This window comes from Pongo pygmaeus, chromosome 4, assembly GCF_028885625.2.
Source record: "Pongo pygmaeus isolate AG05252 chromosome 4, NHGRI_mPonPyg2-v2.0_pri, whole genome shotgun sequence".
NCBI lineage: Eukaryota > Metazoa > Chordata > Mammalia > Primates > Hominidae > Pongo > Pongo pygmaeus.
The window spans coordinates 70,659,179-70,684,127 of NC_072377.2; the positions used below are offsets into that span (position 1 = coordinate 70,659,179).

The window sequence follows — 24,949 nt, forward strand, 5'->3', positions numbered from 1 at the left end:
AAGAAGAAAAAAAATTCTTAGTGTGTATGCACCTAACAACCAAGTGTAAAACAAAAGTGAGTCAAAAACTTATACAACTGCAAAGAGAAATACACAAATCCACTATTACAGTTAGAAACATTTTTTTTTTCCTTTTTGGAGACAGAGTCTCACTCTGTCGCCCAGGCTGGAGTGCAGTAGCATGAGCTCGGCTCACTGCAACCTCTGCCTCCCGGGTTCAAGCAATTCTCCTGCCTCAGCCTCCTGAGTAGCTGGGACTACAGGCACCCGCTGCCACACGCTAATTTTTTTGTATTTTTTAGTAGAGACGGGGTTTCACCATGTTGCCCAGGCTGGTTTCGAACTCCTGAGCTCAGGCAATCCGCCCACCTCAGCCTCCCAAAGTGCTAGGATTACAGGCATGAGCCACCACACCCAGCCTATAGTTAGAAACTTTTACACCCCTTTTCAGTAATTGATAGATCAATCTTAATAAAAAGTCAGTAAGAATATATAGTTAGTTGACCTGAACAGCACTATCAATTAACTTAATCCAAATGACATTTATAGAATACTCCATCCAAAAACTGCAGGATACACATTCTAAAATGAAATATTTTTTAAATATTTAATTAATTGAAAAAGAAAATGGAACCAAAACAAATGAAAAAAGCTAGAAAACAAACAGCAATATTATCAACTAAAACCTAGTTATATCAGTAATTACAACATATATATAAGTGAAAGAAATAATACAATTGAAAGATGAATACTGTCAGACTGGATTTAAAAAATGACTAAACAACTATAAGCTGCTTAAAAGAAATTCACTTTAAATATAAAGATGTAAGAAAGTTACAGACAGAAGAATTACAAAACTTGTAACATGCAAACAATAAAGTGAAAGCTGGGGCCACTATATTAACAAGACGAAGAAGATTTCAGAATAAGTAATATTATTAATGATAAAAATAAACATTTCCTTTTTCTTTTTATAATGATAAAGAGGTTGATTCATCAAGAAGACATAATAATCATTTTTTTTTTTTTTTGAGACGGAGTCTTGCTCTGTTGCCCAGGCTGGAGTGCAATATCGCAATCTTGGCTCACTGCAACCTCCACCTCCTGGGTTCAAGCCATTCTCCTGCCTCAGCCTCCCAGGTAGCTGAGACTACAAGCATGCGCCACCACGCTGCCTAATTTTTGTATTTTTTAGTAGAGACGGGGTTTCACCATGTTGGCCAGGCTGGTCTCGAACTCCTGACCTCAAGTGATCTACCCGCCTTGGCCTCTCAAATTTCTGGGATTGCAGGTGTGAGCCACTGCGCCTGGCTGACATAAAAATCTAAAATGTGAATGCACTTAATTTAAAAACTTAAAACATATGAAGCAAAAACTGACAGAGTGAAAAGGAGAAGTAGACAAATCTAGATATGCATTTGGAGTTGTCAACACTCCTCCCTTAGTAATTGATTGATCAACTATAAAGAAAAGGTATAACACCAAACACTTGAAAAACATTATCAACAAAAGGGATCTAACTGACAATGCTAGAACACCAGGCCCAATAAGGGCAGATATACTTTTCAAGGATGAAAGATACACCTTATCTCTCACCACATACAAAAATCAAATCAAAATGGATTAAACACTTAATTAAACCTAAGACCCCAAACTATGAAATTATTACAAGAAAACATTAAGGAAAATCTCCAAGACAGTGGTCTGGGCAAAAATTTACTGAGTAATATCCCACAAGCTAGGCAACCAAAGCAAACATAGACAAATGGGATCACATCAAGTTAAAAAGCTTCTGCACAGCAAAGGAAACAATCAACAAAGTGAAGAGACAACCCACAGAATGGGAGAAAATATTTTCAAACTATCCATCTGACAAAGGATTAATAACCAGAATATATAAAGAGCTCAAACAACTCTACAGGAAAAAAGTCTAATAACTGGATAAAAAAATAGGCAAAAGATTTGAATAGACATTTCTCAAAAGAAGATATACAAGTGGCAGGGAGGCGTGGTGGCTCATGCCTGTAATCCCAGCACTTTGGGAGGCTGAGGTGGGTGGATCACGAGGTCAGGAGATCGAGACCATCCTGGCTAACACGATGAAATCTCGTCTCTACTAAAAATACACAAAAAATTAGCCGGGTGTGGTGGTGGGCCCCTGTAGTCCCAGCTACTCAGGAGGCTGAAGCAGGAGAATGGCGTGAACCTGGGAGGTGGAGCTTGCAGTGAGCCGAGATGGTGCCACTGCACTCCAGCTTGGGTGACAGAGCAAGACTCCGTCTCAAAAAAAAAAAAAAATAAGATATACAAATGGCAAACAGGCATACAAAAAGGTGTTCAATATCATTGATTAGAGAAATGCAAATCGAAACTATAATGAGATATCATCTCACCCCAGTTAAAATGGCTTATATCCAAAGGACAGAAAGTAACAAATGCTGGCAAACATGTAGAGAAAAGGGAATCCTCATACACTGTCGGTGGGAATGTAAATTAGTACAGCCACTATGAAGAACAGTTTGGAGGTTCCTCAAAAACCTAAAAATAGAACTACCATATGATCCAGCAATCCCTCTGCTAGGTATATACGCAAAATAAAAGAAATCATGTTATGGAAGAGATATCTGCACTCCCATGTTTATTGCAGTACTATTCACAGTAGCCAGTTTGGAAGCAACCTAAGTGTCCATCAACAGAAGAATAAATAGAGAAAATCTGGTACATATACATAATGGAGTACTATTCAGCCATAAGAAAGAATGAGATCCTGCCATTTGCAACAACATGGATGGAACTCGAGATCATTATGCTAAGCAAAATAAGCCAGGCACAGAGAGACAAACTTTGCACGTTTTCACTTATTTGTGGGAGCTAAAAATCAAAACAATTGAACTTATGGACATAGAGAGTAGAAGGATGGTTGCCAGAGGCTGGGAAGGTAGTTGGGGAGGGTGGGGTATGGGGGTAAGCTGGTTAATGGGTACCAAAAAAATGGAATGAACAAAACCTACTACCTGATAGCACAGCAGGGTGGCTATAATCAATAATAATTTAATTGTACATTTAAGATAACTAAAATAATATAATTGGATTATTTGTAATACAAAGGATACATGCTTGAGGGGTTGGATACCAAAATTCTCCATGATGTGATTATTACGCATTGCACACCTGTATCAAAACATCTCATATATCACATAAATATATATATCAACTATGTAAACACAAAAATTAAAAATAAGGATGTGAGACACATTCATCAAGGTAGAACATATGATAGACCATGAGGCATATTTCAATATCAGAAAGATTAAAATCAGAGTATATTATCTAATCACAGTCCAAGAAGAAATCACACACAAAAAATTTTTAACTGAATGAAAATAAAAATACAGTATAATAAAATTTGTGAAATGCTGCTAGAGGGCATACAAAGAAATTTACAGCTGTTAAGTGCTAATTTTATGAAAGAAAAGAGGTCCAAAATCAATGATTCAAACTTCTCTTTTTAAAACGTTTTTAAATAAAGGACAAATTAAACCCAAAATAAGAACTAGGAAGGAAATAATAAGGAGTAGACAATGAAATAGAAAATGAGCAAACAGGCTAGGTGTGGTGGCTCAGGCCTGTAATCCCAGCACTTTGGGAGGCTGACGTGGAAGGACTGCTTAAAGCTCAGGAGTTGGAGACCAGCCTGGGCAACATGGTGAAACCCGGTATCTACCAAAAAATATATATATATGTGCAAAAATGCAAGGAAACAAAAATTAGCTGGGTGTGGTGGCACAAGGCTGCAGTGAGCCGAGATTGTGCCACTGCACTCCAGCCTGAGTGACAGAGCAAGACTCTGTCTCAAAAACAAAAAAAAGGAAGGGAAGGAGGGAAGGAAGGAAGGAAGGGAGGGAGGGAGGGAAGGAAGGAAGGAAGGAAGGGACGGAGGGTGGGAGGAAGGAAATGAGCAAACAATAGAGAATATCAAACCAAAAGGTTTTTTGGTTTGTTTGTTTTTTTGAGAAGGAGTTTCACTCTTGTTGCCCAGGCTGGAGTGCAATGTTGCGATCTCGGCTCACTGCAACCTCTGCCTCCTGGGTTCAAGTGATTCTCCTGCCTCAGCCTCCCGAGTAGCTGGGATTACAGGCATGTGCCACCACACCTGGCTTATTTTGTATTTTTAGTAGAGACGGGGTTTCTCCTTGTTGGTAAGGCTGGTTTCGAACTCCTGACCTCAGGAGATCCACCCGCCTCAGCCTCCCAAAGTGCTGGGATTACAGGCGTAAGCCATCGTGCCTGGCCACCAAAAGATGTTTTTTAAAAAGAGAACAATAAAATCAATAAACCTATAGCTAGACTGATCAAGAAAAAGGGGAGAAAACACAAATTGTACATATCAGGAATAAATGAGGGAATATAATTATTTACAGGCATTAAAAAACAATAACAGCGTATCACAAATGTTAATAAATTTGGCAATTCAGCTGAAATTGAGTAATACTTGAAAGACATAATTACAAAACAAGGACTCAGAAGATTTAGAAAATGTTATCCTATATCTAACAAGGAAATTAAATTTTTAATTAAAAATCTTCCCACAATAAAAATTCTAGGCTCCAATGACGTCATTGATGAATTCTAAAAATATTTAAAGAAAAAATAACATTAAATATACAAACTATTCCAAAACATAGAAAACTTAAACCATTTTATTTTCTCTCTTCTTTTTTTTTTACTTTTATTTTAAGTTCAAGGGTACAAGTGCAGGTTTGTTACATAGGTAAACTTGTGTCATGAGGGTCTGTTTTACAGGTTATTTCCCTGACTAATACATCCAGGTTTAAAAAGCCTAGTACCCATTAGTTGTCTTCCCACTCTCTACCCTCCAAAAGGCCCCAGTGTCTGTTGTCTCCCTTTATGTGTCCATATGTTCTCATAATTTAGCTCCCACTTATAAATGAGAATATGTAGTATTTGGTTTTCTGTTCCTATGTTAGTTTGCTGAGAATAATGGCCTCCAGGTCCATCCAAGTCCCTGCAAAGGACATGATCTCATTCTTTTTTATGGCTGCATAGTATTCCATGGTGTGGATGTACCACATTTTCTTTATCCAGTCTGTTATCGATGGCCATTTAGGTTGATTTCATGTCTTTGCTATTGTGCATAGGGCTGCAATGAACATACATGTGCATTTGTCTTTGTAATGGAGTGACTTATATTCTGTTGGGTATATACCTAGTAATGTGAACGCTGGGTTGAATGGTATTTCTGTCTTTATCTTTGAGGAATCGCCACACTGTCTTAGACAATGGCTGAACTAATTTACACTCTCACCAACAGTGTATAAGCATTCCTTTTTCTCCACAACCTCACCAGCATCTGTTAATTTTGATTTTTTAACAATAGCGATTCTGACTGGTTTGAGGTGTTATCTCATTATGGTTTTGATTTGGATTTCTCTGATTATCAGTGACGTTGAGCTTTCTTTTCATATATGTATGTATGTATGTCTTGTTTGAAGTGTCTGTTCATGTCCTTTGCCCAATTTTTAATGGGGATTTTTTTTCTTGTAAATTTGTTTAAGTTCCTTATATATGCTGTATATTAGACCTTTGTCAGATGCATAGTCTGCAAAAATTTTCTCCCATTCTGTACACTGTCTGTTTGCTCTGTTGGTAGTTTCTTTTGCTGTACAGAAGTTCTTTGGTTTAATTAAATCCCATTGGTCAATTTTTGCTTTTGTTGCAATTGCTTTTGGCATCTTCATCATGAAATCTTTGCACATGTCTATGTCCTGAATTGTATTGCCTATGTTGTCTTTCAGGGTTTTATAGTTTTGGGTTTTACATCTAAGTCTTCAATCCATCTTTTTCTTTTTCTTTCTGCTTTTTTTTTTTTTTTTTTTTGAGATGGAGTCTCACTCTGTCACCCAGGCTGGAGTGCAACGGCACGATCTCAGCTTACTGCAATTTCTGCCTCCCAGGTTCAAGCGATTCTCCTGCCTCAGCCTCCCAAGTAGCTGGGACTACAGGCACGTGCCACTATGCCTGGCTAATTTTTGTATTTTTAGTAGAGACAGGGTTTCACCATCTTTGCCAGGCTGGTCTCAAACTCCTGACCTCAGGTGATTCACCCGCCTCAGCCTCCCAAAGTGTTGGGATTACAGGTGTGAGCCACTGTGACTAGCCTTCAATCCATCTTGAGTTAATTTTTGTATATGGTGTACAGAAGGGGTCCAGTTTCAATCTTCTACATATATGGCTAGCCAGTTATCCTAGCAGCATTTACTGAATAGGGAATCCTTTCCCCATTGCTTGTTTTCGTCAAGTTTATTGAAATCAGATAGTTGTACGTGTGCAGCCTTATTTCTGAGATCTCTATTCTGTTCCATTGGTCTATGTGTCTGTTCTTGTACCAGTACCATGCTGTTTTGGTTACTGTAGCCCTGTAGTATAGTTTGAAGCCAAGTAGCATGATGTCTCTAGCTTTCTTCTTTTTGCTTAGGATTGCCTTGGCTATTTATTCAGGCTCCATTTTGGTTCCATATGAATTTTAAAACTGTTTTTTTCTAGTTCTGTGAAGAATATCAATGGTAGCTTAATGGGAAAAGCACTGAATCTGTAAATTTACATGCAGCATGGTCATTTTCTTGTTATTGATTATTCCTATCCATGAGCATGGAATGTTTTTCATTTGTCTGTGTCATCTCTGATTTCTTTGAGCAGTGGTATGTAGTTTTTTTTTTGTAGAGATCTTTCACCTGCCTAGTTAGCTGTATTCCTAGGTATTTTATTCATTTTGTGGCAATTGTGAATGAACGTTCATTCCTGATTTGGCTCTTGGCTTAACTGTTGTTGGTCCATAGGAATGCTAGTGACCTTTACACATTGATTTTGTATCCTGAGAGTTTGCTGAGTTGTTTATCAGCTTAAGAAATGTTTGGGCTGGGATGATGGGGTTTTCTAGATATAGGATCATGTCATCTGCAAACAGGGATAGTTTGACTTCCTCTCTTCCTATTCGAATGCCCTTTATTTCTTTCTCTTGCCTGATTGCCCTGGCCAGAACTTCCAATACTATGCTAAACAGGAGTGGTGAGAGAGGGCACCTTTGTCTTATGCCGGTTTTTGTGGGGAATGCTTCTAGCTTTAGCCCATTCAGTATAATGTTGGTTGTTACTTAACCCATTTTATAAGACAAACTTTATTCTGATACCAAAACTGGACAAAGGCATTAAAAGAAAATTACTAACCAACCAACTTTATTTATTTATTTATTTATTTTCAATTTTATTATTATTATACTTTAAGTTTTAGGGTACATGTGCACAATGTGCAGGTTTATTACATATGTATACATGTGCCATGTTGGTGTGCTGCACCCATTAACTCATCGTTTAGCGTTAGGTATATCTCCTAATGCTATCCCTCCCCCTTCCCCCACCCCACAACAGTCCCCAGAGTGTGATGTTCCCCTTCCTGTGTCCATGTGTTCTCATTGTTCAATTCCCACCTATGAGTGAGAACATGCAGTGTTTGGTTTTTTGTCCTTGTGATAGTTTGCTGAGAATGATGGTTTCTAGCTTCATCCATGTCCCTACAAAGGACATGAACTCATCATTTTTTATGGCTGCATAGTATTCCATGGTGTATATATGCCACATTTTCTTAATCCAGTCTGTCATTGTTGGACATTTGCGTTGGTTCCAAGTCTTTGCTATTGTGAATAGTGCCGCAATAAACATACGTGTGCATGTGTCTTTATAGCAGCATGATTTATAATCCTTTGGGTATATACCCAGTAATGGGATGGCTGGGTCAAATGATATTTCTAGTTCTAGATCCCTGAGGAATCGCCACACTGACTTCCACAAGGGTTGAACTAGTTTACAGTCCCACCAACAGTGTAAACGTGTTCCTATTTCTCCACATCCTCTCCAGCACCTGTTGTTTCTTGACTTTTTAATGATCGCCATTCTAACTGGTGTGAGATGGTATCTCATTGTGGTTTTGATTTGCATTTCTCTGATGGCCAGTGATGATGAGCATTTTTTCATGTGTTTTTTGGCTGCATAAATGTCTTCTTTTGAGAAGTGTCTGTTCATATCCTTTGCCCACTTTTTGATGGGGTTGTTTGTTTTTTTCTTGTAAATTTGTTTGAGTTCATTGTAGATTCTGGATATTAGCCCTTTGTCAGATGAGTAGGTTGCAAAAATTTTCTCCCATTCTGTAGGTTGCCTGTTCACTCTGATGGTAGTTTCTTTTGCTGTGCAGAAGCTCTTTAGTTTAATTAGATCCCAATTGTCAATTCTGGCTTTTGTTGCCATTGCTTTTGGTGTTTTAGACATGAAGTCCTTGCAAACCAACCAACTTTTTAAAGCAAATTGTGCTGAAATTACTGGATATTCATATGGAAAAAAGATGAACCTCAACCTATACCTCCTACTATACATAAAAATTAAAATGGAGCATAGATCTAAATATAAAAGCTAGAAGTATAAATCTTCTACAGGAAAATATCCTCACAATCTTGAAATATGCAAAGCTTTTTCAGGACACAAAAAGCAAACCACAGAAGAAAAATTTTAAGTTACACTTCATCAAAATTTTAAGTTTCTGCTTTTCATAAGGCAACAATCTAAAAAGTAAACAGGAAGCAACAGATGAGGAGAAAATATCATGATATATACACATATATAAACTATATATGTTTTATGTTATATATTATGGATAAATATACATGTTACATGTTATATATATTATGGATAAAAGTCTTCATCATATTTATGTGTGTATATATACACACATAATATACACATAAATATGATGAAGACTTTTATCCATAATACAGTCAATAAGAAGAAAACAACCCATTTTTTTAAAGTGGGAAAAGGATTTGAACAGACACTTCAAAGAAGATATATGAGTTATGTATATGAAGCACATTAAAAGATGCTCACCATCACTAACATCATTAAACACCATGCTACCAACAGTATCATCCAAGAGAAATGAAAGCTTACATCAGTACAAATAGTTATGAACAGATGTGCATAATAGTTCTATTCATAATAGCACAAAACTAAAAACAACCAGAAAAGTGATATGTGATATGGATTACTATTCAGAAAAAAAGTGAACTGCTGATAGACACAACAACGCAGATGGCTCTCCAAAAACCTTATGCTCAGGGGAAATACCTAGACACAAAAGAGTACCCACTGAGTAATTCCACTTAAATGAAACTATAGAAAAGCAAGCCTAATCTGTAGTGGTAAAAAGGAGATCCATCGTTGTCTGGGGATGGAGGAGTGGGTAGGAGGGTAGAAATTAACTGTAAAGGGGAATTTTTCAGGTAATAGAAATGTTCATATCTTGATTATGGTGGTGGGACATGGTCATACACCTTTGCCAAAGCTCACTGAACCATATACAGAATGGGTGCATTTTTAATGTATGTAAATTATATCTAAATAATGTTTTAAAATGTACTTATGGGAAAGCAAACTATTCTAGAAAATATTTCCTAATTCATTTTATAAAACTAACATTAAAACTCATCTCCTAACTAATCTACAGACAGAATTCCTATGGTTGAGACAAAATACTGATATTTACTTCCTAAAGCAAGACCAATATATCCCTATAGCTTTCAATATAGCTTTTTTTTTTTAAAAAAAAAAACAGGGTCTTGGCCTGTCACCCAGAATGGAGTGTGGTGGCATGATCACGGTCATGGTTCACTGCAGCCTTGATCTTCTGGGCTCAGCTATCCTCCCACCTCAGCCTCTTGAGTAGCTGGGACTACGGTGCATGCCACCAGACCTTGCTAATTTCTGTATTTTTTGTAGGGACACAGTTTGGCCATGTTGCCCAGGTTGGTCTCCAATGCCTGGGCTCAAGCAGTCCTCCACCTTGGCCTCTCAAAATGCTGGGATTACAGGCATGAGTCACAGTGTCTGACTATAAATTGCAATACTTTAAAAATTCTCTCAATATTAGAGTTAAAGTTCACTCAATTATAATTAATAAATGAGTTAAGCTACACCTAAACAATGTATGATCTTAGAACTCATTCTGTGGAAAAAATCAGACATATACAATAGTAGAAACAGTGGCTTAATGAACTGCCATAAACACATCATCAAGATAATAAAATTCAAGATGGTGCTATTCTTGTTATCTCTTTCTTTTTTTCCTTTCTTTTAAAAGAAAATCCTGGACATCATGTCACTTCAGTCTCACATACTTCAATATGCATTCATAACCAAAAAATGAGTATTTTTAAGACCCCTTGTTAAGATTATTTGTTTTTGTACAGTTTAGATACACTAGATAGCTTTCTCAATATACTAGATGTCTGGCTGAATTCTTGCCACCCCTCTTTGACATTATAATCTTTTCAACTTATAAAATTCGTGGCAACTACATAATTAATTTTTAAAATCTTTCAAAGAACATTCTTTCCTATAAGGTTTCATTAAGTGCCTTTGGCTTATAGCCTATATTAAACCTAGACATGTCATTTAAATATAGTATAAACCTCAATTTTTCATTTGACAAGGAAACAAATTTCTTGTTTTCACAAAAGGATGGAGAGGATGGAGAGAAATAGAAGTGGTCACTAAGGCTTAGCCAAAGAAAATGTTATCTCACAGCTATTTTAAATAGATATTATATCCCTACACAAGTATACACTGGGTGCAAAACCATATTCTACACAATTTAAAGAAAGGGAGAAAATATTCACACAGTCTAGTTACTCAGTAGGGGCTCTTCTCAGTAGTTTATGGTCAAATATTCTTCACTGTAATTAATCTGCTGATATCATCATGTCACTTAACATCCATTCTCATAAAGGATACAAGTCACAAAAAATCAGTATACTTCACCTGAAAATATATTTGATATATTTACTATGGCTACTGCTTTGGTTCAGGAAGAATAGAGATCACTGTATTTTAATGATGACATGAATTGTGCCAGAGTTGACCACTAAGTCCCTAAAGGCTAAACCCTAAGATCTTAAAAGCAAGTAAAGGGATCTTCACATATGAAACAAATTTTCCCTAATTGACCAAATAATAATTTGACATATTGAAAAAAATAGTATGTTGATATAGTTTGGATGTTTGTTCCCTCTAAATCTCATATTGAAATGTGATCCCAAATACTGGAGGTAGGGCCTGGTGGAAGGTATTTGGGCAATGGGGGCAGATCCCTCATAATTGGCTTGGTGCCCTCCTGGAGAGAATGAATGAATTCTTGCTCTATGAGTTCAAATGAGAGCTGGTTGTTTAAAAGAGCACAGCATCTCCCTTGCTCCCTCTCTTGCCATGTGGTGCACTGGCTCCTGCTTTGCCTTCCACCACGAGTGGAAGCTTCCTGAGTCCCTCACTAGAGGCAGATGCTGGCATTATGCTTCTCATACAGCCTGCAGAACTTTGAGCCAAATAAACCGCTTTTTAAAATGAGTTACTCAGACATAGGTATTCCTTTAGAGCAACACAAAATAGACTATATATGCTAAACACATCTGCCCAGTTGTCTGGGGAAGAAGGATAGAAACGTGGTAATAAACTGGACATGGGGAAAAAGCTGTATTTTTTTTGTCTGTCAAACAACATTTTTAAATGGAAGCATTTTTCTGGCTCTCAATCCAAGGATTTTGTGGAATTTTTTCCCCATTTTTAACACTCATACTTTCAAACAAGAGTTAACTGTGAAACAAAGTTACTCCAAGATACATAAAACTTCAGAGGTATATTCTATTTCTCTTTCACAATTTTTCTACATAAGGTACAAGCCATTCATTGTGGGAAGAATTGAAAGGATTCACCTGTAAGGCCAACAACAACAACAAAATCTAGGAAACCTGGGAAGTTGCCCAATCAGAATCTTTATAAAAGATACAAAGAAAGATAAACCCTCACCTCAGCTATTTAAGTACGTACATACAAGAATGGAATGTGAAATGTGTGTGTTGACATTGACTAACTTGTGACTACATAAGATAATAGTGTTTTCACATACACAGTGTTCACCCACTGTATGTTACTTTTCCTAACCTTCCAATTTAACTGAATCTAACAGAACCTATTAAATTCAGTTTGATTGCATAAGAGTATGACAGTCATTAATTAGCCAGATTTTTAAGTGAATTAAAGATAAACTGCTTGGTTAAGAGGGCCTTTTCCTTTTATTCACCTGATGTTTATTACAATGGAAAGTAGAATACCAATATTTTTAAGTCTTCATTAAGAGTGTAATACTGACTTTTCCTGTGTCTGAATCAAGCCAGGTTTGAAACTTGCTGTTTATTTAAATTTACACCTAAATCATATCAACTTGATAAAATTTGATTGCAATTTTGAAATAATGCAGCCGACTGACCCAATTTTACTCTCCACTTCAACAACAAAAAAGCTGAACTACAGATTTACCTCAGGAATTACCTCTGAGGTAAGTATATAAAAAACATTGATTTTTATTTGTTCTTTTTCCCCTATCTGTGTCGCCACCAAAAAAGCAGAATATAAAACTTAAATTATACAAATGTCAGGAGTTCTTGCAAGTAAGCTGGTTGTTTTAGCTAAAAATGTTTGACTAACATTTTAAAGTTTTCTCTCATTTTTTGTTAGCAGATATAATTAGTCATTTGCTAAATGTTAACTGTTCCTGTTTTAGAAGAGCTTTCCTGCTAAAAAAAAAAAATGCTGTAAGTAAACTGGAAGCGCTTTTGTTTAGTTTTTACCTTTATAAAAGCATCAGAATCAGCTCAGAAATTGATTAACTGAGGCAAGTCATCTTTCAGTCAAATTTCAACACAAATGTTGAAATTTTTTTAAAAAGTATTATCAAGCTTCTCTCCCTCCACATGAATAGGCTTTCATATTACTACTGCCTGTTGTTTAAAATTTAAAAATGGTATTTTTTGCATGGGTCGGGAGCAGGGTGCATAAGATAGTTTTTCCTTTGGCACAGGTTACTTAAAACAAACATTAAAACCTTCAGGTCCTCCTAGAAACAAAGGAGGATGGTATCATGTACTTCTTGCAGTTTTTTTTTTTTTTTTAATCAATGACATACAAATGCACCTGAAAATACAAGTTACACAGCAACGTCTGCACAAACTTTATGCCTGGAAAAGGGATGCTGAAAGCTGTATGAAGAGTGAAAACTAAAAGTACATTTTATAGTAGTGATGTCAATGATTTTAAAATATATATGCATTGTCACTTGAGGAAAAGAAAGATCATTTAAATAACTGGACTTTATAAGGAAACAGGTATTGAGGAGACTGAACAAAAACTTGAATGTGGTGCATTCACCACTGAGGGTACTACTCTTTGAATAACAAAGATTATCTAACAAGTCTCCAGTTCTTAAGATGATTTATCCCAATACCCACAATAATAACACCCTCTATTGGAATCAGACAAAAAGGCAGTAAAATAAGGTTCAGCACAGCCTTTCCATACAGTAGTTACAAGTTGCTCAAGAGCGGAGTTCTAAAATTTATTTTGATTTTCTTAAACTCACTCACTTGTGACCAATCTCATGTGCAATGGTAAAAGCTGAACCCAGGCCAATGTCTTCATTAATGCTGCAGCTCCTTTCAGGCTCACACATTCCAGCCACAGAGGCCAAGCCTGAATAAACAGAAAGAGACACAAAGGGTCAAGCCAAGGTGTTTCAGTCTTTAAAAGCCTATACTTATAAATGCCTGGATTCTTTTTAATAACCTCCATGCACAGAAGGAGCCGTTGGCAAAAGGTTAACTTTCTAGTCATTTGCAAAATCACTGGGGGGAATTTCACTTTGCCGGCTAGACATTAATATTTTTTGAACTGCAGTCAGTGCTGGAAAATGTCTAGACTAGGGGTTAGATTTATAAATTTTACTTCTGGTAACTTGGGACCACCTAGTAACTTGAGCCAGAAGAGGGAATTCAAGAAAGCATTTCTATTTTAACATTCTTCAGGCTGCAGAAAGCAAAATATATCCACATTATTTTTCTAAAGAGATCTGTTTAAGTTTAGTGGGTTCATAAAAATATACAAGCAACTTTCTAGTTACCAAAAAAAGGGGGAATCCCAAATGATTTTTTAAGTGATATTTTTATTAAAAATAAAATGAATGATTCAAAAGATGGAAAGGAGAACTGTTAAAGATGGGAGGTTTTTGCATATTTTTTTAATCTTCTCAAATTAATCCTGACAGTGATGCAACAATTTCTTTTAGTATTTTAATAGGAGGAAAGTCATTCACACATTCAGTGTCATTTTCCCTCTCTCCTATCCCTTACTCCAATGCATTAGAGTTTTACTAATAAAGCAAATACTATAGTGTTAATTCGCTGATTCCAGTGAAATGTTATGTTACTCAAGGTATTCTCCCCTTGGGGATTTTAGCATGTAAAAGTTTTAATATTTACTTTCAAATGAATATCATGCTGTGTGAAATACTACAGAACTTTAAAACAGTGCTTAAAAAAAGAATTTTTGTGCAAAAGTAAAAATGTCATCTCTTATAAGGAAACAGATGCCAAATCATACTTCATGCACATAGAAACAAAAAGTTATTTAGAAGAAGTTGAAGGGGAAGTAGGAAAAACATTTTTTATGGTCAGTAGTCTACTATTGTCACCCAAACATTAATAATTACTTTCCCACCAAAAGTGATTTCGATTCAATTCAATGAATATTTATTGAATACAATAAGCAATGTTCTGTGCTAGGTATAATTTCCCAGCTGCACTAATTAGAAACAATAAATGGTATTCAATCCATATTTTTACTGACAAGAAAGCTCTAGAAGTTGTGTTTCTCTGTATTTTCTAATATGAGTATCAACAGCTACATTGGAACAGAGATGAGATTAATGCTGGATTTGCTAATAGATTGTTTGCTTTTCCTACTGTTTTATGAGAGAGGCAGGAGTTGGGGAGGGAGTTGATTTCTGCCTCACGGAGTTATAAATACTGGTGATACCCCTGGGCTGCCCTTCCATTCATTAGAGGTATTGGGACCTGAAAAAGAGAATGTAAAAAGTGGAGCAGGATAACTTATTTTTTTGTTTCAGTTAATTTTTGGTTAATATTTAATATTTGTTTAAATATTTAAAATATTTTAATGAATGTCATTTCCAGTCTCCACTAAGAGAAAGAGACAGACACACACAGTGAATTTTACTTTTATTTTGAGAAAAATAAAATGAGAAGTAGAATAGGAAAATACCTGAAATCTTTTTTAAAAAATTGCATTATATTATCTGGCTTTAAGTTATTTGGTTCAATGTGGCCTATTATATGGGAAGAACAAAGCCACTCTGAATACTGTTTCTGTTTTGACCTTTATGAAATGTATGTTTTTTCAAAAGAAAAGCAGAATTACTAAGAATAATTATTGTTAAATTAATGTTTCTTACATTTCCCAAAATCTATTATTCCATGGGTTAGCTTTTGGGTTTTGTTGTTGTTGTGTCGTTTTTTGGTATGTGCCATGTGGCTGTATTTTCAATTGAGAATTCTCAATGACTCTTCAAGGTGTGTTTACAAGCACAGATTTACTTCTGTCATCTTATATAAAATTATTATCTCTGCTAAAACAACAACTTCAGAAAGAATATACTTGGAAAATTCCTACTTATTGAAATATAAAGCTAAATCTTAACTAAAATGAAAGTATTTTAAATGCTAATGTATTTTCACAACCCCCCACAATTTTCTGTATACCTATAAAATTGAGACTGTCAAAATTCTTATGTGTGATTGTGTTAATGGCGATTTGATAACTATTTGGGTCATTTAGGTTTCCTCAGCTTGATGGCCACAGTTTGCACTCTTAAGCCTACTTAGCCATGTTACAATTGGTCATCAGAATTATTAAGCAAAAGACTATGGAAAAATCAGTATAAAAACCAATATAAAAGTGACTAGAATACAACTTAAAAAGTAATCTGCTCAATTCTGTACTGATAATATATTTTCCATAGATGAAGTTAAAATGCGTGTGTGTATATATACATATATATGCAGCTCATTCAGTTTTCACAAGAAGTAGTATAAAAACAATATACAAGCTTATCGTTTGAAAAATAACTTATATTGAGCTTGAAAGTGCATTGACACATACCTATTAATGTACTGATTCTATAAATTAATAAACTATCAAAGTTAGAACACATTATTTTGAGAAAAATAAAATGAGAAGTAGCCTAGGAAAACACCTCAAATCTTTGCCAATAATGACAATCAAAGTACTAGGCAGTACTCAAAATACTTTATTTCTCAAAATACTTTATTTATCAAAATAAAAGTAAAATTCACTGTGTGTGTGTCTTACTAATGTCATTAGGTTGGTGCAAAGTAATTTGCACCAATCTAATACAATGAAGAGCATATGTAAATAACCTACCTTCAAAAAGGGAGAGAGAGTGAGGGTATACACACACACACACACACACACACACACACACATATATATATATAGAGAGTGTATATGTGCAAATGTGTATATGTGTGTATATACACATTTCTTCAAATATAGATACACTAGAAAAATACTAGCTCTGGCTAATATGTGCACCTGATTTGAGGTCTAGTGTCTATTATATCTAAAATTGACTGAACACTTAATAAATACCTAGAGAATCTGTGAACAGTAAATATAGGGGGTAAGTTTAAAAGAATAGGCAATTTCTATATTAAATAATACCAGTTCATTTTTATAAACCTCTTTACTAAATACATCTACATTTTTTTCCTTAAATGATTTTAACAATGTCCATGTAGCATAAGGGCAGATATTACTCCTACATCATAGATAACAAAATTGAGGAACAAAGAGCTTAAATACACTGTAAAAGTTAATGTACTGAAACTGTCAAAGCCAGTTGTTAGTTCCCAGTTCAGAGTTCCCTCTGTTGGATTATGTTGGTCTTGTTAGCTTAAAACACTACAAAGTAAATCTTTTTGATGTGAGCTCGCTCAGCAGAGAGCTCTGTCTCCATTATGCTTTTTAACTAGCAAGCTTCTCCATAGTTAATACTCAGCATTGGCTATTTGAGATTTCTTCTTCAGCCGTAAATCCTAAGGGAAATGGGTAGGAGAAGTCTGGGAAGTCAGGTAAAATTATCAAGAGAAATTTTAGTTTCCGAAGAGATATTTAACTGAACTTCCCAGGCAGTTGGATAACACTTTTCCTCCTACATCTACTTTAATTTGATCTTTGCAAAATGCTTATGCGGTGCATAGGAATCAATTTCATAACTATCATTTTACAGATAAGAAAATTGAGACTTGTCATAAGAAACTAGAGAATTCATCTTCAGTTGTTTACCTTCTGAGTCTGTGAAGTCTCTATGACCTTAAAAAATTGAGAAAAAAAGCTTCTGTCCTTTAAAATAACTCTAGTCGCTTAATAATTTAGACTACTGGAGAGCTACCTTTTTTGCCCATTTGTATTTGCAGTTAACTATGAAATTATGCTCTGTAACAACGTGTAATTTTTAAAATTCTAGAATACTACAAAAATGCTTTTAAAAAGACAAATGACCCTTAGGGAGCAAAAGAAAGATAATCCTGTCCTCTCTTTTCACCTGTGGCTATAATATTTTATAAGATTATTTTTTGTTGTTGTTGTTTGGGTAGTATAAAATTTCCAATACTATCTTAATTTATGGGGCTATACTTTTTCCACAAAATTGTACCAAAAGAAGTATTGTTCTTGGTGCCTCCTCATTAAGTATCTTTAGTCGCTTTTTTTTTTTCCTTTCCTTTTCTAGCCTGAAATTTCACGATGTTGACTGCTTTCATTTACTCTCACAATCTTGGTATTTCTAGAAAATACATTACAGAGATGGATTATATGAACATGAGTGATAACCTCGATTTATAATTCTTTAATGATTTTGAATCATATTCTAAGTTAATTTTAATAATCATTCCAGTTGTCAAAAAAGCCAATGAAATTTATATAATATTTATGATGGTAATAAATATTTGTTTCCTAGTAAATGACGTATCCACAAAGGCTGGGTGTAACAAGTTCTAGGGATTTCAGATGTACAGAAAAGAAAATGACCAAATTAATAATAAAGATTAAAGTCATTGGTCCAAAAAGACAATCAGAACCATTCTACATTTATTAAAAAAAAAAAAACAAAAAAACTTACCCAGTGTTCCACAGGGCTTATTTTTATAAGTGCAGATATCATATCTATGGAGAAAAAAGAGATGAAATTTGTAATCTGATCAAATTTGTAACATATTTTTCTATATTCATCATACTTCTCTCCTGAAGTTGTCAGACCACAATTAATGCAATTATGAGCAGTCAACTGGAGTGTCGGCATTTTCAGCAGTCTACAGTGCTGAGGGACACCACAGGCAGTGCTACACTCACAGCCTCTGGCTGCAAGCCAATAGAACACCTGTCAGTAAGAAAGAAAGGTTAAAGTGGATTTTTGTAATCGCAAGTTCCATAAAACTATCTGCCATACTGTTTTGAAGCTAGAGTACCTTGTCTGCAGACTGTTACTACTTCTGCAAAACGCATATAGGTGGCTTCTTATTTCCAATCTACTTTTAACCTGTAGGAATAGGGTTTTGTTGCAGACACAGACTGTATTTTATACTTCTGAGCTATAGGCACTATTTGGAGTTGCTTTAACTCTAGCACAGGTTCTTGTTAAAGAAAAAAAGATATTGTAATACAACAATGGGAATAAAATTGATATTACATATTTCTCCTGGTTGTATACCAGCAAATTAGCATGGCTAAAATACAAATATTTTTAAGTGATTTTACCACAAGCTAAATGAATCTCTCAATAGAAAGCTTCCCTAATGTTGATCAGATTTATTCTATACCATGCTGCATTATAACTCAATACAAAAGATTGAGTCCATAATGTTGCACATTTTAAAAATATTACATTTAGAATCCTGTCAATATTGATATAAACATTTATTTTAAGCATTTTTGGTATATCCTTGTAAACATTTTTAAAACCAAAAGTATTTAAAGTTTCTGAAGTGAGAGTAAAAAATAAATGTAAAAGGCTAAAAATTTTTATTTGCCTCTGTTTTATGCTAGAAGCGAAAAGATTTTCAGTTAAAAAGTAAAGCTTCACAAACTACAGGGAAATTCAAGTTGTAAAAGTTCTCTTTTATTGTATATAAATAACGATTAGTCAATATTAGTAGGAGAGAGGGTTAGTAAATAATCCCATTCTTACTTATCAATCACCAGACTAAATTGTATATTATAACCAGCCATATCACTGGGTTGTTGAACTCATTAAAATTTCTGGAGATACCCTCTGTCTATCTTTAGAATTTCAAACTCTTCATCCTGCTCATTTTACATTTGAGGAAAGGGATTTTCTTTTCCTCTTGCATAAACTTCTCTTCTGACCATTCACATATTCATCCTCTCTATTTCTTCTTTTGTAATTGGTAAGCCATGGGACTCCAATGCTTGGAACACCCTCAAATGTAAGATATAGAGAGGGTACCAGTGTACTCATCGAAGCACCATAAAGTATATTCTTGGTGTCACAGTCAATTTATCTTGCAATCATAGTGTGTTATGCCTATTGTTAAATAGCCACAACCCTTTCTAGCAGTCTTCAAGAAAATGTAAAGGAAGACTTTGCATGGTAATGCAGATACAGATGTTTCAATAGAATCTATTTCTAAATCTCCAAGTTCCACAGTGCCCTTCCTAAAACTGGTCGACCAGTTTGCTGAACATTTATCATATGCCAAGGTATAGTGCCATACACTAGGAATAGAAAGATAAATAAGTTACTTTTGGTCTATTTGGGGAAATAAAACACAAGTGATATATTACAGAAAAATGTTGAAAAAAGATTAAATAAAATAAATGTAAAAATAGTTAGAGTTACACTATGCAATCAGTATTTGTTAACTACTATCATGATGATTATTGCCATAACCTACTTAAAAACAAAATACAGAAATACAGACAAAACAGTGAATACACATAGAAAACTAGGAAACAGATTCATATAGGACATACATCTGAAACAGGTCTTAAAGATTAAGCCAGATTAAAAAAAAGAAAAGTAAAAGCATTCCAACCAAAGAATATTCAAAGGAACAAAGTCTAGAAAGAGTATGGCATATCTGAAGAACTATGAGAATTTCAGGGAGGCTGAAACATTGAATGCTAAACCAGATTTGTTTTTCTTATAGACAAAAGCAACTTGGAAAATAGTTTGTATAGTAGAAAAGGATTTTTTCAAACCATGAGTATATATACAGATTGAGTTTATATATAGATATAAATCTGGAAGGATAACAGTGGGTATCTAAGGGAGAGGTGGGAGAGTAGGGAGAATATACATACATATATACATTTCTGTACAACCAACTTTAATCAGAAAGTCTTTAAGCTATGCCTGTCTCTGATGATAAACACAAGAGAAACTTGATAATTAGCCAATGAATATCTAATGAATGTTAAAAATGTGTTTTTCATTGCATTGAAGGAAAAAATTAGTGGTGCTCCAGATCTGTAGATTGGCCAAAATATTTCAGAAGCACTGCCCCACTTTGCATGAACCCATAAAAAAACCCCGCAAGCTTTGCAGGATGTACATTTAGGTAACACATCTGAGATTTGTCCTGTATGCCCACTCAATGGTTTGGAGTATTAGAGTTCCTGATAACAAATATAAGGGTAATAAATTCTGTCCCCAAAATATTTTCATATACAATATACATTTCATATACATATGAAGAGGGCACTCTTCATGCAAAGTATTGTCAGAGCACCTAAATAACAGAGTTGGAATGTCATCAAGCTTATAAAATAAGGAATATGAAATATTTGTGCCTTCCTGCTTATTTTACAAATATTTATATTTATAATGGAATTTGATCTAAAACTTCCCTTCATTATAACTGATAACCTTTATCCACCAAATCCTAAGGTTTTGCCTGAACATACTAGCTTAGGTCAGTTTGCAACAATAAAAATTCCAGATTGATAAATGGAAGGCATGACAAGGTAATAAAAAAATAATTTATATGTGGCTATATTTACCATGATACCTACTTCTAATAGATTTATCTTCTTTAGGCCATTCTTATAATCGCCTTCCCTGAATATGTGTCATGGAATAGTAGAAACAGACTGTGGGCAGAAGAAAGACTTCAGTCATGGATTAAAAAGTACACCATCTTATCCATGAATTATATAATATAGAATCAAGTTGTATTTATATTATAAATTGGGAATAATAAATCTCAAACATTAAAGTTTCTATTGAAGGTAAACTTCTTCAACTATATTGAATTTCCATTCAAATATAGAATTGATGAATACAAATATTTTTCCATACTTTGTGTATACTTGCTCAATATCATGTTACCTGCACATAACAAAATGTTCAGCAGAAGTGCAAGGTAATCATTTGAGACATTTTTTAAAACTCAAAATTGCTTTTAGTTTATTATTTACATATTTCATAAACTTACTATTATCTCATATTTTACCTTTTTCAATTTCTTTTTTGTGGGATATTTCTTATTCTATTCATTCTCTTATTCCTATTTTCCTTCTTCTTCATGTATAAATTCCTGATTCTTTCCTTTCCCACAAACTATTCTCCGTGCTGTCAGCTCCATATTTCTAACAAATGTAAAAATCTTGAGAAATCATTTAACTCAAGCTGTACTACACTTAAGCCATTGTCTCTTAAAGTAGGCCAGATATGAACCAGCTTATTTCAGTTCCTCGATATAACTCTCAGTCGTCTCCCATCTTATATTTAAATATCATTTTTTAATTTTATGCCATAATAATAATCTTCACTAACTTCACACCCTCTTTCTTTCTTTTACCTAACTTTCTCAATTTTACTTTGCATCATATTCACTCTACATCCCATCAACTCTTCTCTGCCATACTGTGGGTTTGCCTTATTTTCCTCCAGATCCAAGCCACTTCAGGAAAAATTACAAAGAAAAATAATGCAAAGAGTCTTGCTTTATCCCAAATATATAATTGGTATACTTTTAGGACTTTTATTGCAGCAGTACAAATTGAAGAAAGAAGAGATTGAGGAAAAGGAATTCTGATTGCTTACTCTCAACACCCTTTACAAAAATCAGTCACTACTAAATCCTTACCAACCCACAGGTGGCAGGAGCCCCCAAACTTAAGCCTGTGATCCTAACTTCAGACTAGGCTAAGAAGTACACTGGAATGCTAAGAATTAAAAGAAAAGCTGAAATAAAATTGGTAAATGTTCTTTATTCTGAATTTGGATAGAAAAATAGCACCTTATCCCTATGGCACTTTTTTGGTTTTCTTTTCGTGAAAGTGTAATAATGGCTTCAGATGAAAAAGAATTAAGAAAGATGGTCACAGGGAATCTACATAAAGCCCAGTACTTTAGGGAAATCAGGGTTCCACTTTTGAGTGAGTAGATGAATGCATATGTTGCCATTCTTTTACCCTAAATTCATAATGAGTTTGGACAATTGAGCAAGATCAAAACAAGAGAATTTGGTTGAGACTGTAACGTTGGTATACTTTTCGGGTATGGATACTTTCAACTCTTTAATCTTCTAGTCACTTTTGCCTAGGCATGGCTATCAGAAGAAACTGACCAAAACACATGATTAAGTTGCATTTTAAGATCTCCAAAATATAGCATTACCTTCCACCACCAGCAGACATGCCCCCAGGGCAGCCAAGCAGCCTTTTGCCTGAATCCCAAGCCTGAGAAGCAGCCCCATGGGCTGCCCCTGAAAGACACACCCTCCCAGCCAGCCAAGCAGCTGTGTGCCTGAGCCCAGAGCCAGGAATATAGCCCCATGGGCCACCTGCAGCAGACACCCACCCAGGTCAGCCAAGAAGTCATGTGACCACATCCCAGGCCTAAGAAACAGCTGTGTGGGCCACCACTGGCAAACACGCCCTAGGCTAACCAAGGAGCTGTGCAGCTGTGTCCTAGGCAAGATAAACAGCCTGCCCCCAGCAGACTTGCCACCAGGCCAGCTGAACATCCTCATGCCTGCATTACAGGCCTGAGAAATAGACCTGTGGGCCAACCCTGGCAGACACATCCCCATGCCAGCCAAGCAGCTGTGCACTCATGTCCTGGACCTGAGAAATAGCCCTCCAAGCCACTCTTGGCAGGCACACCCCCAGGCTGTCTAAGTAACTGCATGCCTGTGTTTCCAATCAGAGTAATAGCACGATGGCCCTAAACCTAGTGAGGCAGACTGCAAGCTAGCCAACCCACCATGTGCATACATTTCTGACCTGAGAAACAGCCCAGCAAGCCCACCCCTGGCAAAGTTATGCCACCATCAAAACAAACTCTCTCAGCCGAGGTCACTGAGAAATTCACAAATACCACTGATGTGAATTACGGCTGAAGAAACTATACACAGACAATACTACTGTGTCTATCTAGAACCAAGGCTAACAGACCCCACCAAACTGACACCCCAAGACCTATTTATATGGATTAATCTTTCCCTATGAAACCTACTCCATAAAATTAGAAGAGGTAGCTTTTCTACCAGTTGCACAGAAATCAATATGGGAACATGCCAATCATAAAAAAAGCAAAAAAAAAAAAAATGTAACCCACAAAGAAAAACAATAATTCTTCAGTAACAGAAACCAAATCATAAGGAAATATATGAAATGCCAGAAAAAGAATTCAAAAAAATAATCTTAAGGAAACTGAGATATAATATAGACAGACAATTTAATGAAATCAGAACAATTAATGATTTGAATAAGAAATTCAATAGAGATAAATATCAAATAAAAAATAGAAGAAAAGAGAAATACTAGAATAGAAGAATTAAATGAAGGAAATAAATACAATCGAGTTTCAACAACAGACTAGATCAGGCAGAAGAAAGAACTTCCAAACAGAAAGACAAGTATTTTGAAATAACACAGGCAGAAAAAGTAAAGAAAGAAAAAGAACAAAAAACAATGAAGAAAGCCTATAGGATTTATGGAACACCAATAAGTTAACAAAAGTTTGTATTATGAGCTTCCAGAAGGAGAAAAGAAGGAAAAAAGTGAGGAAACCATATTTTATGAAATAATAACAGAAAACTTCCAAAGACTTGGGAAAGAGATGGACTTCCAAAGTCTTAGGAGAAAGTCCAGAAAGCTCGAATAACTCTAAATGGATTTACTCCAAACAAGTCCTCTCCAAGGCACATATAGTCAAATTGTCAAAAGTCAAAGCAAAGAATTTTAAAAGCAATGAGAGAAAAGTGTCAAGTCATATATAAACAAATCACCATTAGACTAACAGCTAATTTCTCAGCAGAAACCTTATAGGCCAGGAGAGAATGAGAAGGTGTATTTAAAGCACTGAAAGAAAAAACAATATGCCACCAAAGAATATTATACCCAGCAAAGCTATCCTTCAGAAATTTAAAAAAAATATTATTTCACAGACAAGCAAAACCTAAGGAACTTTTGTAACACTAGCCTGGCCTTACAAGACATGCTCAGGGAAATCTCACATCTGGAAATCAAAAAATAATAACCACCATCATGAAAACATGTAGAATTATAAAACTCACTGGTCAAGCAAATACACAAAGAATAAAGAGAAAGGAATCAAACCTCAGCATTACAGAAAACCACCCAATGGCAAAAGTAAACAATAAGAGAGGAAGGAAGGAGCAAATGATAAACCAAATAACTGGAAAATGATCAATAAAATTACAGGAATAAATTCTTATTTATTAATAGTAACCTTGAATGTAAATGGATTAAATTCCCCATTGAAAAGACATAAACTGGCTAAATAGATTTAAAAAAAAAGGACCCAATATAAATTGTCTGCAAGAAACACACCTCACCTGTAAAGACACATAGAGACTGAAAGTGAAGGGATAAAAACAGGTATTCCATGCAAACCGAAACCAAAAGAGAGC

General features: G+C 35.1%; 1 protein-coding gene across 6 annotated transcripts in view; it reads right to left on the reverse strand.

The window, feature by feature from the left end:
* ADAMTS6 (ADAM metallopeptidase with thrombospondin type 1 motif 6) overlaps nucleotides 1-24,949 on the reverse strand; it is a 331,625-nt gene that overhangs the window by 165,223 nt on the left and 141,453 nt on the right. For all 6 annotated transcript variants that reach the window (XR_010126390.1, XR_010126391.1, XM_054487509.2 and 3 more), the window contains 2 exons: nucleotides 18,169-18,212; nucleotides 13,538-13,643 (listed from right to left, as the gene is read on the reverse strand). Coding sequence is in view for 4 of the 6 variants with exons in the window: in XM_054487509.2 (XP_054343484.1) it covers nucleotides 13,538-13,643; nucleotides 18,169-18,212 (150 nt within the window). In the remaining 2 variants the exon portion in view is untranslated. The remainder of the gene's footprint in view (nucleotides 1-13,537; nucleotides 13,644-18,168; nucleotides 18,213-24,949) is intronic.